Source organism: Heterodontus francisci, chromosome 36, assembly GCF_036365525.1.
Source record: "Heterodontus francisci isolate sHetFra1 chromosome 36, sHetFra1.hap1, whole genome shotgun sequence".
Lineage (NCBI taxonomy): Eukaryota > Metazoa > Chordata > Chondrichthyes > Heterodontiformes > Heterodontidae > Heterodontus > Heterodontus francisci.
The window spans coordinates 18,466,999-18,483,989 of NC_090406.1; the positions used below are offsets into that span (position 1 = coordinate 18,466,999).

Sequence of the window (16,991 nt, forward strand, 5' to 3'; positions counted from 1 at the left end):
AGCCACAAAGCCTAATTACTGTAAATAGGTATAACCTAAGGTGAATTAGAGCTAATTAAAAGAAGTTTGTCTCCAAATTGTTTGGGAGCTGCTTGTAAACCTTCACCTCTTCCCCTGAGGGAAAGGTCATGTTATGAAGCGCAGAAGAAACCAAGAGGAAATGACTGACTTTCCTTCTTTTTGTTATACTTTTTGATTTCCTGCTTATATGTAGGTTTTCTATTTGTTCAGTTGTGATTTGTTACTGATTTGTGATTAGATGCAAAACTGTATTATAGATAGATGGACCAGGCCAGCAATCCAAAGATATCTGAAGTAGAAAAGAACCTGCACATGCATGGTGCCTTAACAAACCTCTCAGAGACATCCCAAAGCACATCAAATACAAATGAATTACTCTCAAGTGCAGTCACTGTTGTTATGTAGGTGAATGTTATCAATCCAGTCAATGAGCTATTGTCAATTCACCAACCTTTAACTTGTTTTGCAAGTTGTTTCACCAGATAACAACAACTTTTCAATACATCAACAGCATTTACCCAGGCCAGTTTATTCTGGACTTGAAATAGAATCAGATTCAATCTGGTTTACAAATATATCCGATCCTGATTATGCCAATTGCAGAAGGATTGGCAGTTCATATAGAACGATACAGCATGGAAGGAGGTAATTCAGTTCATCCTGCTGGCTCTTTGAAAAATCTATCAAATTCATTCCAGTCCCTTGCCCTTTCCCCATAGCCCAGCACATTTTCCCGCTTCAATTACTTAGCAAATTCCTCTTTGATAGTTACTATTGTATCTGCTTCCAGCACCCTTACAGGCAGTGCATTCCAGAGCCTAATGACTCGGGGTGTATTTTTTTTCCACATGTTGTCCCTAGTTCTTTTGCCAATAACTTATTTTTATTCTTTCATGGGATGTGGGCGTCGCTGGTAAGCCCAGCCTTTGTTGCCCATCCCCAATTGCCCTGTGTCCTCTGGTGACTGACCCTTCTGCCATTAGGAAAGTTTCTCCTTATTTACTCCATTAAAACTCCTCATGATGTTGAACACCTCTATCAAATCTTCCCTTAACCTTCTGTGTTCTAGGGAGAACAACACCGCGTTTTTCTCATCTCTTCACATAACTGAAGTCTATTGTCTCTGGTACCGTTCTGGTAAACCTCCTCTGCACCCTCTCAGAGACCTTAACATCCTTCCTAAAGTGTGGTGTTTAGAAACGGCCAAACACTCCAGCTGGGACCTAATGAGTATTTTATAAAAGTAGCCTCCTCACTTTTGTACTCTGTGCCACTAATTATAAAGCTAAGGGGATCCCATGGACAATTTTTCCCCCTTTGTATCTCAGGGATGTAAGTCAATTGTATCATTCTGACTGCTGCCAAAACCACGGTAAATTGTTCAGCAGAAAAAGTGGATCAAACCTGGGGCCTTCCCAGCTGTTCATTGGATAAACCCACTGAGCTATTGAGGACCACCAGCAGCACAATGACTGCAGCAGTTCAAAGAGAATACCTACAATCACTTCCTCAGGTCGGTGGGGTGGGGGGGCGGGGGGCGCAGTTGATCACCCTCCAGGATTGTCCTGAAGTCACCTAGAATTGAAAATTAATCTCTAGGACACTGCTGTGAGCAACTTAGGAGAAAATTCATAGGGGGCATTACAAAGAAAATGGTGTGATTTTAAAAAATTTATTTGAACAATTTATTATTTATTTTGTATTTATTATTACATTTATTATTTCTGAAAATATTGGAGATGGGTAAAAAGGCAGTTTGACTGGCAGTTAAGAACAGTCAATCGGATAATGAAGTGTCTATTCGCTTTCCAATTGGAATGGGAAAGCCAAGCGCCATGAGAATGAACATGTTGGGTGACCAATGGTGAGAATGTGGAGATGGGGCAGGAGGTCATGTGATGGCATTTTCAGAAATATATTGAAGAGTTGGCAGCCCTAGCTATAAACACAGCATTGCCAGTGTCGCCCATGCCCCAAGAACAAATTTTTTAAAATTGACTTATTTTTAATTACCTTTCAGAATCATGTCTGTTTTTAACTATTTATCTGAGGGATCAAATTCATTTTTCATTGTGCACTTTCACCCTGTACCCGCATCAGGACAAAACAATATTAAATGGTACTTCAGTGAACATGCAGCCAGAGGCCTAGAAATTTCTATTAGACGTATGCCCCTTCCCTCGCCCTCAATTGAATCAGATTACTTCAGAATCAGGTTTTAAATTTGCAGGCTGGCACATTTTATCCAAATCAATATTATTGGTAAGTAAGTGATGCTGTTGCTGACCTCTCCCACTGCAGTCGCCTCTCATCACTAAAGCAAACTACAGGACAAGTTACAATTCAGGACTTAGTTATTTAACATAATTGCAATGAGAACACATACAAATTTCAAATCTCCTTAAAATGATAAATTCAGCATTGATTCTCCACAGTTAAACTTCCAACAGGTATAGAGTCGAAACCCTAACTGTTGGAAGTTTGACTGTGGAGAATCAATGCTGAATTTATAATTTTAAGGAAATTTGAAATTTTTAAGTGTTCTCATTGCAATTATGTTAAATAACTAAGTCCTGAATTGTAACTTTATATATATAATAAATTACGTTTATTAGGTTTCAATTTTATTTATTATATTCTCCATCCTTGGTTCCTTTTCCTCACTTACATGCTGCTGCTTGGAGATATTAGGACTGATTTTATGATTCCACGCTGCCAACATGGAATTTTACACATATTCTGAGTACAGGCACACAAGTTAGCACACCCAGTAGGACTTTCAGTCTTAGTGGAGGGAAATTCATGGGTTGCGTGCTAACCTCGACACTTAGATTCTCAATGCACACACCTGGTGTACAAAGCTCCAAACTCTGGATGCAAATTTGCAAAGAGCTGGTTTTTATATCTATGCTGACAACACCCAACATTTCCACAATATCCTAAATCCCTTGACTATCTCCACTTTGCCAGATTGCCTATCTGACAGCATGTCAGGGATGAGCCAGAACATTCCCTGACTAAAAATTAGGAAACTCGGGTCCATTTCATTTGGCTCCCACCATAATCTCCATATGCTTCCCCTGGATAGTCCCGAATTCCTTTTCTTACTACTCACTGAATCTGAACAGGACCCTCTGTGATCTCTGTGTTGAACCCTGAGTTAAAGCTTAACTCCATATTTTACCCAATATGAAGACAGCATATTTCTGCCCTCCATAGCCTTGCTCGTCTCGGTCCTTATCTTATGCCCATTGGAATTGAAATCTTAATCCACACAATTGTTAACTTTAAGACTCGACTTCGCCAATGCCATCCTTGCTTGCACCCTGATATGCACTTGAGTTAAATTCCGATTTGTTCAAAGAAGCACCGTCCACATCTTGTTCTGCATTAAATCCAACTCAACTGTCATTCCTGTCCTCAATGCATACTGAATTCAAGAACCTTGTCCGCACATGGCCTCACATCATCCTGTCAACCTTCAAACTCTACCTCCCAACTCAGCAGTTGTCCTTTGGTCCTGTCTCTGGCCCCCTGTGTAGCTCTGCCTTCCAGCATTCCTGCAATGGTGGCAGAGCCTTCAGCTATCTCCACCCTATTTCTGGGAACTCCTTCCCTAAATCTCTAATCTTACTACTTTTCTCCCCACACTTACAAATCCTCGAAAGATATGTATTCAAAATGCGCCTTCAGTCATCTCGCCCAACTCCTCTACTAATACTCAGGATCTGCAGCCTCCTCTGCTTGTTGTTGTTTTGCTTTGTAATATTATGTTGTGTATATACTGAGGACCACTAAAACCTGAGGCTAAGCGCTTAAACCCGTGACACTTAGAGTGAATTTGCTGCAGTAAATCTGTTCCTTCACTGTAGGTTGTGCACCTGAACATTAAACATCAAACCCCTCAGCTGAAAAGTTGGCAAAAACATTTGTGAGCTAAAAACAGAATTATCAAATATCAACCTGAGCTGATCTGGGATTGAACTCTCCTTGTGGCAGCCCAACTGCCTCTGTCTGACCCTTTTTCTGTCTACCCTTGTACTTGGTCAATAGACAGCATATAACTAGGATATATGTTATCTTAATTTTTTAACATTGATGTAGAACAGGGTGTGTAAGGAAGGCTTGGGGAATATAGAGACTTATAATTGTGCAAGACTATTATTGAGGTTTCTTGGCTTTTCAAATAAAATGTAGGTAATGTCTGAGTTTTAAATCTGATAAACATCTTCAGTTTCAAATAAATGTCTGGCCAAACAACCAGAAAACCCAGAGTGCCATGAACCAGGCAATCGACTGATGTGGGCGATCATCCAATCCATACAGATATTGAGAGATGGTCAGCACAAGGAACCGCCTGTCCAGAATATAGATATCCTTCAATGTCAAAACCAAGCTCGGGTAAAGCAGAGGTTAATTCCCCCCCCCCCCCCCCACCAACCCCATACAAAATGGGAAACAGCTCCTTTTGAAGCCAGAAATATTGGTGCATGTGACAAATGAGATTTAACATGTTTTTTTTGTTGTTTGTTATTAAGAAAAACAAGGTTAAAGCTTGAAGTCAGCTCTACATTTAATAACTGTACACATAAAGACTACGTCACTACATATTCCAGTTATAGTATACTGCTCGCAGTACAGGCTGTAACATTAGGCTCACTTCAGGTCATCCTGTTACATGGTTAAAGGCAAAATGAATGTAAACTTGGAATGGATCCCATTCAAAGGCAGAAATGGAGGAGGTTGAATTCTGCTGATCCACAGAATTTACAAGCCACTACTTAATTTGAATCAGCAGTTAATTCAGACCACATCCCAATTAATGCTGTGCATGTAGATACAAATTACTCCTGCCTCGGGGCCTGTCCATCTCTCTGACTCTGTGAATATGTGTGTGTCTTTGGCAGTGTCTGTCTATTAATCATTCCAACGGTGCAGAATGAAACTTGTACTGAGGTAATTTCTAGGTAGTTAATTAGCTCTAACCTTATCTGACTGTAGCGTTGCTGCAACGTCTTAGCAAGTTTATGAAGTGAGTAGCTGGGAATGGTTCTGGGTCCGTGAGTGAACATCCTGCCAAACTCACTGATGAGGCTTATGGACACATGAGGGGAATTTGTTTAAGGGACCATAGGTTAACCAGTGCCTATGGAGCCTTACCAGAGTGAACAGTTAATGGAGGACAGGAAGGAAAAACCGTGATGAATTAGACTGGTGCATTCACCTCTTTGAAACAGGATGAAAACAGATTTGCAAAAATGAGTAGTTTACCCTTGTTTTGCTTTCACCTGTTACTTGTGAATCTTTCGGCCAGGAGGTGACTCAACCTAGGTCATTGGTGCCTCCACTGCTGTCACTGTATTGGCCTACAGGGAGTCTAGTTTGTGGATCTGTGGATCTAGATTTGTCTCCCTGGCATTTATTTTTGCTATCAAATACTGAGTCAGTACAAGGCATGCATATCAACTGTCCCAATTTGCTCTTCTCACCAATATGGATTTCTTGCTGGGGTCATCCTCTATTTCAGGAACATGAGTAGGCCATTCAGCCTGTTGAACCTGCTCCATCACTCAATTAGATCATGGCTGATCAACTACCTCAATGCCACTTTCTCGCACTATCTCTATATCCCTTGATGTCATTCGTCTCCAGATATCTATCGATTTCTGTCTTGAACATGCTCAATGATTGAGCTTCCACCACCCTCTGAGTCAAGAAATTCCTCCACATCCCAGTCTTAAATGGCCTACCCCTTATTCTGAGACTATGTCCCCTGGTTCTAGACTCACCAGCCGGGGGAAACATCCTATCTACATCCACCCTGTCACGCACTGTAAGAATTTTGTAAGTTTCAATGAGATCACTTCTCACTCTTCAAAACTCTAGAGAATACAGTCCCAGTTTCCTTAATCTCTCCTCATAAGACAATCCTGCCATCCCAAGGATTAGTCTGGTGAACCTCAATTGCACTCCCTCTATAGCAAGTATATCCTTCCTTAGATAAGGAGACCAAAACTATGCACAATGCTCTAGGTGCAGTCTCACTAAGGCTCTATACAATTGTAGCAAGGCATCTTTATTTCTGCATTCAAATCCCCTTGCGATGAAGGCCAACATACCATTTGCCTTCCTTATTGATTGTTACATCTGCATCCTAGCTTTTAGTGACTCATGAACAAGGACACCCAGGTCCTTTTGGATACCGACACTTCCTAACCTCTCACCATTTAAGAAATATTCTGTCTTTCTGTTTTTGCTACCAAAGTGGATAACTTTTCACTTATTCACATTATATTCTATCTGCCATGTTCTTGCCATTCACTTAGCCTGTCCAAGTCCGCTTGATGCCTCACAACTTGCATCTTCCTCACAACTTACATTCCCACCTAGTTTTGTGTCATCAGCAAATTTGGAAATATTACAATTGGTCCCCATATCCAAATCATTTATATAGATCGTGAACAGCTGTGGCCCTAGCACTGATCCATGCGGTACCCCACTAGTAACAGCCTGCCATCCTGAGAATGACCCGGTTATTCCTACTCTCTGCTTTCTGTCTGTTAACAATTCTCAATCCATACTAGTATATTACCCCAATCCCATGCGCTCTAATTTTGTTTACTAACCTCCTATATAGGACCTTATCAAAAGGCTTCTGAAAATCTAAATGCACCACATCCATTGGTTCTCCTTTATCTATGCTACAAGTAACATCCTGACAAATCTCCAACAGGTTTGTCAAACATGACACAGGTGGCAGTTATTTATATATGAGCTTTGATGATAGGTGTTAACAGACTTAAGTAATTTTATAATATCTAATTGATTGAATAATTAATTTGATCTGATTGAAACATATATATAATTCTTAAGGGGCTTGACAAGGTAGATGCTGAGAAAATGTTTCCCCTGGCTGGGAATCTAGAACATGGGATCACAGTTTCAGAATAAGAGGTCAGCCACTTAGAACACAGACGAGGAGAAATTTCTTCACTCAAAGATTGTGAATCTTTGGAATTCTCTACTCCAGAGAGCTATGGATGCTCAGTCATTGGGTATATTCGATACAAAGGTCGATAGATGTTTGGGTACTAAGAGAATTAGGGATATGGGGATAGTGCGGGAGTGTGGAGTTGAGGTAGGTGGTCAGCCATGTTCTTGTTGAATCGTGGCTCAAAAAGGCCAAAAGGCCTATTCCAGCTCCTATTTCCTACATTTTTGTGATCTTATGTACTGGTGATTGTGTCTGATCCTTTCCTTATTCAACATCCACAGCAATGTACTTACAGCAAGGATCGTTAGAAAGCATTCAGGGCCAGGATCCCAAATCAATTTTCCTCACCCTAACTCAGAAACAAAGGTGAATAGTAGCATCCAGATTTACTGAGATTAGATCACTCAGCACAGACTAAAATCAAACCTGTGGCCTTTCCAGTCTGTATTGTCATGACCAGGTGAGAAAGGTGTCGAGGGTTCCCTCTCAGCCTTCACCTGGGGTCTTATCGTAACAGGGTTTAATTTTAAACACATCGTGTTTTTAGCTCCCCCTTGGTGAATCCTTGTTCACTGCTTTCCAATTATAAGGCAAAGAAACCAGCATAAACAGGTTTTCTTGGGTTTAAAGAAGAAAAAAGTTGAAATTTATTAAACTTCAACTAATTCGGTTGACACCTACGGATAAACAACATGTCCAAGCTAGCATGCATATATGATATGCACATGCAAATAGAGTCAGAAAAGAGAAGAAAAATAAAGTGGAAAAATTTGAGGCACTATCTGAAGAGCTGTTGTTATGGTTCTTTGAGCTCACTGTAGAGTCCTTGATTGTCGGTAGATCTTGCTTTTCATTGGGGCCCAGTATTCTTCTTAAACCTTGTTTGCTGTAGGAGACTTTTCTCTCTTGGGGTTCATGTGTCTTCAGTGGATTCAGAGGCTTGTGAGAAAGAGATGGGAGCAGACAGGAGAGATCTTCTCAGTCCAGGAGCAAACAGTCTTTCCCAGTTCAAACTCTCTGTGGCCAGTTCAAAATAAAATGCTGAAACAGCCAGTTAGTCATGTGACCAGCTGGTCTAACCAGTCCTGGCCCTTGTGGATTGTATCCCCTTTAGCAGGCCCTGGAATGCGCTTGCTCACCTTCGATGTCTGTTAGTATGTAAATGTTTTTTCCCAGTCACGGCTGATCTGTTTAACAAGTCATTTCCTTGCTCCAACAACAGTTAAAAATCAATGTTCATGACAAAATTGATGTGCCTCATTCTTGGCAGGTGGGGGCCTAGCATGACAATATGTTTCTGCCACCCATTGAATCGCTAACCCTTTGGGATGCTTCCATAATCCTCTTTTTTTTTGGGTGGGTGGGGAAAATGAACAAATAAATATGTATAATATATATTTTAAACATCTTCCTCTGTTTGAAGACGTATCTCACTAGTTCCCTGGAATTGTATCAATTCACTTGAGTCAATCATTTTCTAACAACTGTGGGCGGCGCAGTGGTTAGCACTGCAGCCTCACAACTCCAGGGACCCGGGTTCGATTCCGGGTACTGCCTGTTTGGAGTTTGCAAGTTCTCCCTGTGTCTGCGTGGGTTTTCTCCGGGTGCTCCGGTTTCCTCCCACAAGCCAAAAGACTTGCAGGTTGGTAGGTAAATTGGCCATCATAAATTGTCACTAGTATAGGTAGGTGGTAGGGAAATATAGGGACAGGTGGGAATGTTTGGTAGGAATATGGGATTAGTGTAGGATTAGTATAAATGGGTGGTTGATGTTCGGCACAGACTCGGTGGGCCGAAGGGCCTGTTTCAGTGCTGTATCTCTAATCTAATCTAATCTAAAACCCGAACTCCGACAGGTAAGCAATGTGTTTCCTAAGAACTGAAATGAGACATTGGTGCACAAAGTAAACTGGGATAATGTCCCCAGGGCGAACAACATATCTTATTATTTTCTTCAGAATTTGCATGCAGCATTTCTGCTGCACACCCATTTCACTTCAGAGAATGATCATCAGTCATGGTGGAAACTTTTGTAACACACTAAACTACCAAGTAAATTTATTCACACATGCAGTCTTTTACTGAAACAAACAGTGACGACAAAATGTTGCAGTCAGTCCAAATAACATGACAGCCTTGAAACTCGTCTTGGAAAATAAACAGACAAGTCCTTCAGCTGAATTCATTTGATGCTCTTTCTTTCAAATGGTTTCTAAAAAAAAAAGCCAGACAAATGCTTCTTGAAAGCAGAGTAGCTGTCAGATCCCTACCAGCTACAGTTTTCCTTGGAGTTACCTTGATAGTATGGAATTACGTAAAGCCTCCATGTCTGTTGCATCAAGGTCAAAGGGCGGCGCAGTGGTTAGCACTGCAGCCTCACAGCTCCAGCGACCCGGGTTCAATTCTGGGTACTGCCCGTGTGGAGTTTGCAAGTTCTCCCTGTGTCTGCGTGGTTTCCTCCGGGTGCTCCGGTTTCCTCCCACATGCCAAAGACTTGCTGGTTGATAGGTTAATTGGCCATTATAAATTGCCCCTAGTTTAGATAGGTGGTAGGGAAATATAGGGACAGATGGGGATGTGGTAGGAATATGGAATTAGTGTAGGATTAGTAGAAACGGGTGGTTGATGGTCGGCACAGACTCAGTGGGCCGAAGGGCCTGTTTCAGTGCTGTATCTCTAAACTAAACTAAAACTGGTAGATCAAAAGTATCAAATTCTTGCATGTATAAAACCACCCTAGTTGGAAATATGCATGTGTAGACACCTGGGGAGGACAGAATCAGGCATGACCGGGAGGGGGAAAATGGAGACACCTTATTAACAAGTTTTATTTTAGTCACTGTTTAAGTCGGTACAACTCTAATTCTGTGCTTATCTAAGCATATGGTCCAACCCGATCAACAGGCATAAACATCCAGTCCCTGCAACATGGCTGCAATGTGTACTATCTCACTTCTTCAGCAGTGGCTCCCAAACCCACAACTTCTACCACCTAAAAGGACAAGAACATGGGAACACCATCACCTCCAAGTTGCACACTATCCTGACGTGAACATTTTTTCGATCTTCCTTTATTGTCATAGGGTCAAAATTATGGAACACCCTCTAACAGTAGCTACATGACACGGACTACAGCAAAGTTCAAGAAGGCAGCCATTATCATCTTCTCAAGGGCAACTAGGGATCGGCACCAAATGTCAGCCTCACTAGCAATGTCCATATACCAAAGAACAATGATAATTACTGCAATCCAGCTTTAACTGAGTTTAAGCAGATTAACTAGACAGCCAAATTCGGAGCTTTGTTAGGTTTGACTTGATTTTTTTTTCCTGCAACAGCAGAATGGAAATTTGGAACAAGCTGAGAAAGATACACCTTCAGAATTGATTCAAATTTCATGGAGATTTCTTTAGTTTCTGTATCCTGTACGACCTTATCGTGAAGTAATTTCAAAAGTAATTTATTATGAGGTGGGGCTGAGACTTTGTTAGTCTCTGCATCTTGTCTTTTGATTTTGATTTTATTTGGTTCTTTGTGCAGATCAAGGTAAAGAATGTCTGTGCTGAGCAATGGAATGTTTAGTTTACTCTTTTGCACTCGGGGCCAACATCAAATAGGCAGGGTACAGCGTGGGTAATGCAAGTTATAGATCAACTTAGCTTGAGCCACTGTTATATTTCCATTTTCCTCATTGACCGACCTTGGGCACTTCCTGAATTAGACTGCCAACTGCATGCCAATTACAAATCAGGGCTGAAGTATGTTCAGTCTTGTGCCTTACCTTCACAGAGAGCAGCAGCTTGGTTTGGACTGGGGAAACTCATTTCACTCATTCTGCCACTGAGCATAAAGAGAGAGGGAGAGAGGGTAATTTTGAATTTGTGTAATGGTTCAAAACAGGTGATGGCGGATTGGTAGCTCATTTACATCTCTTACAATTTCTAGTTCCATTGACGTTAATCAAAATTAGCTCTGGAGACAGAAACTGGAATTTTCCAGGCCTTTTGGGGACTGGCTTGGAGGCAGGGAGCAGGTCGGAATATCAGGATGGAAGGCATCGGAATGGAAGTCTGACATCTTCACATCAGAACTGGATATTCCAAGGGACGGACAACATGGCGAGAGGACATTGCGCCTCAACCCAGTGTAAAGGTAATTTAGGCAATTAAAATTACCAATTGAAAGCTATTTTAAGGGGGGGGGGGGTTTCAATTTTACAGAAAGTGCATGGGAACCACAGGACTTCACAGACTCGCCAAGTATATACAGATGGCAAGCAAGCAGGAGATCAGTGCTGGCTTCACTCAGCAGCCATGGCCAACGTGGCTTGGCAGGGAAGGTGGAGCAGGGCATCGGATATCGCTGTGAGGAGTAGGAGCAAAGTTGCCAGCAATGCGGGGGCGTGCCATCTGGGAACTGGCACTTGTGTGGATTAAACAGGGAGGAAGAGGGGGTGGGTGGGGTAGGGGAGGAGGCATCTAGGAAATAGACCCTGGAAACTGAGAGTGCCCACCTGCCATGGGCATCGTTCATTCAGGAGGCGGGACCTCTAGTGAGGAGCAGCAGCAGAGAGGGAGAGAGCTGCAGCCACAGGCAGCGGGACAGCAGCAACATCAGGGTGGGGATGCAGGAGAAGGGTGCCCTGAAGAGGCTACCCTGCACTGAGGGCCTGTCAGAGGCTGAGCTACCTTCGAATGTCCGAGCGGCAGTGTCGCTCAAGACTGCACCTCTCCAGGGATGCCGTCACAGATCTGTGTGCCACGATGGTGGACGAGCTGAGCCCTAATGGAGTTGATGGCCATTCAATGCCAGTGGAGCTGAAAATCTCTGCACCTCCGGTTCTTTCCAGGCACTCACCGGAGATATATGTGGGATCTCCCAGTCTGCAGCTCATCGATGCATCAAGGTATTGACTGATGCCCTCTTCTAGTGGGCCAGTAATAAAATCGATTTTCTCACTGATCTAGCTGAGAGAGCTATCAATTTCAGGGCCATCGTTGGATTTCTCCAGGTGCAACGTATGATCGACTGCACCCATGTGGCCATTAAGGCTCCAACAGGCCAACCAGTGCTCTTCAACAACGGGGAGGGCTTCCACTTGCTCAATGTACAACTGGTCTGTGATCACCACAAACAGATCCTCCAGGTGTGTGCATCATACATTGGAAGCAGCCATGACACCTACATACCAAGACATTCCCAGGTGCCCAAGGTTTTCACCCCCCCGCACGCCTTCAAGGATGGATTCTGGGAGACTAGGGCTACTCACTAAAGAGATGGCTACTTACTCCTGTGAGGACCCCCAAGCATGGATACAGAAGAGAGGTACAACACATGCCACAGGGCAACTCAAGCAACCATCAAGCAGGCCATAGGTCTCTTAAAGGTGCCTAGATCAATCTAGTGGTTCCCTTCAATATGCCCCAGCAAGCATCTCGCCTATCATGGTGGTCTGCTGTGCTCTGCACAACCTGGCACTACAGACGGAGGACCCGTTGGACAGTGAGGATATAGTGGACTGTGATGCCTCCTCAGTCAATGAGGATGTGGAGGAAGCTGCTGACCAGGCACTGCATCATGAAGGACCTTAGGGACCACAGGAAAGGTGCAATGACATATGCGCATTTCAGATGAGCCTTGCCATCTGATCCTTCCATTCCAATAAAGCTTCACTGTTGCCGTTCCTTTCATTTAACATCCCTAGTAGCAGAGGAGAGTCTGCAGGGATGCATCACTGAACCATAGGGGCACCCGGGATTTTCCTTCTGCCAGGCCTTCAGACACCTTCTTCCTCGGGCCTTCAGTGTAGTGAATATTGATGGCAGCAGAGTTGTTCAATGAAGCAGCAATATTCAACGAATGCTGGCAGCCCTTTAAATATGGCACCAGTATCTCCAGTGGCATCACTTGATGCTGCATTCGCTGCCTCAGTGCCTCACTGCCCACATTCACTCCGACAGCTCAGCCCCCCCGCCTGTTGGCAATTAATTGACCGGCTGCCTCAAGATTGCTTCCTCTCCGGTTACTCACCTCACAAGTGGCAGTGGCACCCGCTTCTGGTCCCCATGTCGGGACCTTGGGCCGACCTGCAAAATCCAGCCCGTAGACAGAAGCACAGGGAGAAGATTTTTATCCACTAAATTGGGCTGCTTATGATGTCAGATTGCAGAAGTGAAAGTGTTTCTATCCACTGCAGCACTGTTCCCCACAAGCTTGGTCTTGCAATGCGTCATTTCCTTAGCTAACGAGAGGAGAGTTGTGCTCACTAGTGTCACATAGGAAGGTCACACACAACAACTTGCATTTATATAGCACCTTCAATGTAGTTAACTGTTGCATGGCGCTTCAAAGGAACATCATCAACCAAAACATGACACCGAGCCGCATAAGGAGATATTAGGACAGATGTCAAAGAGGTTGGTTTTAAGGAGCATCTTATGGAAAGTGAGAGTGGTAAAGAAGTGGGGAGGTTTAGGGAGGGAATTCCAGAGCTTAGGGCAACAAACAACCAACATCCGATTTCTACAAAAACTTTGCATCTTAATCATCTGCGTATACTCCCCCTTTTCCTCTGTTCCCTTACATTGAACCATGAACAGCAAGTGAAGGCATTAAACATAAGTGGTTGCCAGTCCTTACATGACAGATTCAAGTAATGTGGATTGAACACACTATTTTAATCAGCATTAAAAAAACTCTGGGATTAATTTAACACTTCAAAAACAACACTGAGTAACATATTCAAATTGTGGCCAATAGTCATAACTCATTCCTTGGTACATCCAAAGAGCTGTCTCAGAGGTACTTTTTATTTTTATGTTTGCTGCTGTTTTAATGATGGCAATTGTGTTATCACTCAACAAGTCTAGATGATAGGAGCCATGTTATGTTGGAACAGCTCTGTGTTTATGTATTTGCGTATAATGCCTGAATTCAAGGACAATTAGGGATGGGCAACAAATGCTGATGTTGCCAGTGACACCCACATCCCATGAAAGAATAAATATTCTATGGTTACCATTTTTGTTTTCAAATACTTTCTTGTCTTGAACTGATAGCTGTGTTTCTCATGGGAACATCATTGCCCTGGTGTTGACAATTCTTTGCTATGCCTTCTTCAAGTAGCTAGTCTTTATGTAGGGGCTGAAAAAATATATTTCATGTGGCTTTTGACCTGGGGATGGATAGCATCACGATCGCACCCAACCCTGTTGGGTTCAATGGCCTTACACAATCAGCATGATCCACTCAATAGACATTAGGATTGTGACCTTTGGATTATTTTCTCACTCCTTTGTCCAGTGTACTGAGGCCAATTCTAGCACCTCAACTGCCACCCCAAATGAAATCTGTTAACTTATCACATACTGGGGATCAAATTGGGAACTTTCCTGCTCCAGAACACGAGAAAAACTTTTCATATTCTATAGCATAGGGAAGATGCAGTTTTATTTATTCATGGGTTATGAGTGAAACTAATAAAGTCATATTTATTGCCATCCCTCGTTACCATGTAAACAGCTGGAATCCTTTATCTCCCAAAGTGAGGGTATCCAGGATTCTAGCCCAGCAACGATGAAGGATCGGTGATATATGTCCAAGTCAGGATGGTGAGTGACTTGGAGAGAAACTTGAAGGTGATGGTGTTCCCATAACATTGCTGCATTTATACATACCAAACATTATACATGGTTCTGTTTAGAGATAGTTCAAAGCAAGATGATGCCAGTCTACCAAAATCAATACAAATTTGCTCTGTTGAATTTGCAATGTGAAATACAGCAGTGAGTTTAAGGTCTGAAGCACATATCAACTCAAAAAAGGGAGATTAGATTGAGGATGGTTGAAATCAGTAAAGTATTCTACAACGTAAATACTAACCAGTGCTGAAAGTGCATTCTTGCCTTTGTTTGCAAACTTCTGCTTTCATCATCTGCTAATTTTCACCAACTTCTTTTTAAAAATCCAATTATATGTTTTAAGCCTTTTACCTGATGGTTTGCATATTGAATCAAGTTTCAAATAGAGAGCGTTCACTGGAAAACATGAAGCAAAATCAGCTTAGTCAATTCTTGATAAGTATACTAATGGCCAGCTACTGCCTAAGGTGCAAACATAAATCTGGGCACAAATAGTGCTCAAAATTGTACTCGGCTTGCAAAGTGAATTCTTTGCTCAAGTTTCTGCTCAAACTCATTTCTATATTACCGAACATAAAATCGTTCATGCACTTGCACAATCAGGCAATGTTTGAAACTATAATTTTTTTTAAATAGTTTGTATTAAACAAAATTCTTTTATATATTTAAGAGTGCTAACATGGTGCTGAAAATGGGTTTATCATAAAGAAATAAGCATTTTAATCAGCGCCTAGTCCACCATCTGTGCATAACCGAAGTTTAAATAATTGAAAATGACTTTTAAAAGCTACAGAGAACCATTTAACTAGTTTCATACATGTACAGTAAGTCAGTTTCTGAATAATTCAAATATTTTAAAATAAAACAAAGCTTTTAAAAAGGTTCCTAATAGTGTCCTTGGCCCAAAACAAAACTTAATTTTAGACCCTCTTCGAAGGCCCGCAAATGGGTACAATTACTGGAAACACGGTGATTAATTTGCTTGGGGACCAGCTTTGTGGGCAAGGCCGACTTCCAGCGCTATGTTTTTTTAAACCAGCGGAAAAGATTGACTAAACTCTATTTTCGCTGGCCATAATTTGCGTTTGAAATTCCTCGATCTTTTGCGCTGGTTTGGCCAATTTTAGGTGAATTGTGCTGTAGGTTACCTAGCAGAAACTCCAGGCCACTGTGTTTTTAAACCTTGGTCCACAAAACAACTCCGGCTACAGCACATTGCAAGAAGTAGAAGCTCAGCGTGCTTAGTTCTGATATGGTCTAATGAGTAGGATCGTTATTTTCACTCACGTGTTCTGGCTTTGACTCCTGTTATAGGAATTTCATATTCCAACAGGTTCTGTAGTGTAGCATTCAGCTCCTTTGCCTAACACGTCCCATATTTGAAAACAAGCAGAAACTTGAAACTGCTTGATTGTATTCAGTAGGACAAGTGGGCACAAGTTCAAGCTGGTATCTGGAAACTCTTCAACAAACAGTTATTAACCCATGGAATAGACTTCCAGGTAGGATAGTGAAAGTTAAATTCTTGGAATAATTTAAGAGACAGGTGAATACTACATTGGAGGAACCAACGTTATTCTGGATGGATGAGCTAAGGTAAGGCTGAAAATATTTTTTCATCCGCAATTGTCTTGTGATTCCGAACGGACACAGACAATAAAACCTCATCCAACTTGAGATCAGCCTCCTATTGACTCAGTGGGGTAGAAATTAGTGTCAAGTAGCAGGATTAAATGGGCAGTGTCATATTGGCTGCCTGTTGTACATCCCCACTTGATATTCAGTTCTATTGAAGCCAATGAAACTGGATATTAAGCAGGGGAGTGTAACAGGCAGCAGATTTGATATCACCCATTTTGTGCAAATGCCCAAGATTAACTTTCACCCCATTTGCTCTGAGAAGAGCTCTTGAAGAGAAAGAAGGGAGCTTTATTTTTTTGAAAAAAATAAGGACCTTTTGTTTGTTTTTTTTTAGAAAGCTGGATTCAAACTGACATTTGAGGAAATGCAACAGTTGGAAGAACCTGTGCCACTCATTCAGTCCTCTGCATGCCACAAGATCTCTTATTTTAAAGGTTTTCATTTCCCTCTAGTCAACACCTAAAACCACAAAAGTTCTGTTAACAGTAAATGATAATAATCTACCTCAGGCTCCTCGGGCTTTATTACAAAGAAAAAATACACCCGGGAAGCATTAGAAAACTTGACTGTTAACAGTTCTGTGGCTTTCAGTTCAACATTTATCCCCCATATTGTTTGTTGAACTTGAAAGCTTTGTGGCTGAAAGGAAATGTGCAAGTGCCAGCTGAACAATTTTACCCACAGCTGCCAACTTT

The 16,991-nt window shown here is 42.1% G+C and overlaps 1 protein-coding gene across 10 annotated transcripts in view; it reads right to left on the reverse strand.

Moving 5' to 3' along the window:
- Positions 1-16,991, reverse strand: part of LOC137351625 (uncharacterized) — a 120,184-nt gene that overhangs the window by 72,259 nt on the left and 30,934 nt on the right. For 6 of the 10 annotated variants that reach the window (XM_068016248.1, XM_068016247.1, XM_068016246.1 and 3 more), the window contains exon 3: positions 14,897-15,051. The exons of 2 other annotated variants lie outside the window; for them this stretch is intronic. In XM_068016248.1, the coding sequence (XP_067872349.1) occupies positions 15,027-15,051 (25 nt within the window). In that variant the 3' untranslated portion in view covers positions 14,897-15,026. Of the gene's footprint in view, positions 1-10,796; positions 10,856-13,045; positions 13,159-14,896; positions 15,052-16,991 lie in introns of those variants that run through there. 2 more of the 10 variants (XR_010969533.1, XR_010969535.1) reach the window with 1 other exon arrangement.